General features: G+C 60.5%; 1 protein-coding gene across 1 annotated transcript; it reads right to left on the reverse strand.

The window, feature by feature from the left end:
• Window positions 1–217: 217 nt before the first annotated feature.
• LOC109364658 (PHD finger protein 7-like) lies at window positions 218–902 on the reverse strand (the record flags this gene model as incomplete). Its single annotated transcript, XM_019611290.1, has 3 exons — window positions 830–902; window positions 498–611; window positions 218–343 (listed from the first exon to the last, which is right to left on the reverse strand). Coding segments are annotated over exons 1-3 (272 nt in total), but the record flags the coding sequence as incomplete, so codon positions are not given.
• Window positions 903–908: the final 6 nt, after the last annotated feature.

The following is a 908-nucleotide window of genomic DNA, read 5'->3' on the forward strand; positions in this document are numbered from 1 at the left end:
AGCTCAAGGTCTCAGGCTCCATGGTAGCTGCTGGATGGCTCCGGCGCCGTCTGGCCGGCAGTGCTGGGACCAGCGAGCTCGGTGTTGGCGCTGGAGGCTGTAAGGGGAGGCAGGGAGGTCATGAGTCTGAAGCTGGTGGCACCACAGTGGGATCTGCCATCCCACTTGGGGCAGACAGACTCTGGCAAAGCTGCCCTGAGCACTGATTGCCTCTTACCGGTGCTGGTACCCAGGTCCAGCACAGCCGTCGCACTCCCACGTGGCCGTGGTGTTACTCAAGTGGGAGCACTGTCGGTGGGTGCCCTCAGCAGCGCAGGAGCTGCACAGGAGCAGCTGCCAGGGCCTGGGAAGCAAGCGGTTGTGGCCGTGAGGACCAAGTGAGCCAAGCCAGGGAGTGCCCGGCACAGCACATCTCTGGTGCTCAGGACTTGCTCCGCCAGCCTGTGGTGAGGCTGAGATCCCCCACAGAGCCTCAGAGAGCTGCTGCGGTAACTCACCCACTCCCCTCTGCCTGCTCTCTGCCTCCATGGTAAAGGCATTCGCTGGCATTGCAGCGGCTGTGCCTCCGGAGAAGTGCTTCGTATGCGCCGTTGTCCTCCCATGTCGGTAATCTACAAGAGTAGGGAGGGGAAGCGATGAGCCCCCAGTGTCTCCAGCATAAGATCCAAGGTTATCCAAACATATCCACCCCAACTCTACTTCCAGATTCTCTGTGAAGCTGGAGCAAGTGCTCATGAGACAGCCAAGGGCCAGGCCTGCCAAGGCCGTCCCTGGGCAGGCTCTGCACGACAGCCTTAATGTCAGCCGAACTGGGCAGAAGGACACCAACCTGTATGGGATTTGAATCCCCAGAATGGCCATCTCTACAAAGAACCGGATGTTGTCTCGACAAGCGGCGCACTGGAAGC

Source organism: Meleagris gallopavo, unplaced genomic scaffold (assembly GCF_000146605.3).
Source record: "Meleagris gallopavo isolate NT-WF06-2002-E0010 breed Aviagen turkey brand Nicholas breeding stock unplaced genomic scaffold, Turkey_5.1 ChrUn_random_7180001886088, whole genome shotgun sequence".
Taxonomy (NCBI): domain Eukaryota; kingdom Metazoa; phylum Chordata; class Aves; order Galliformes; family Phasianidae; genus Meleagris; species Meleagris gallopavo.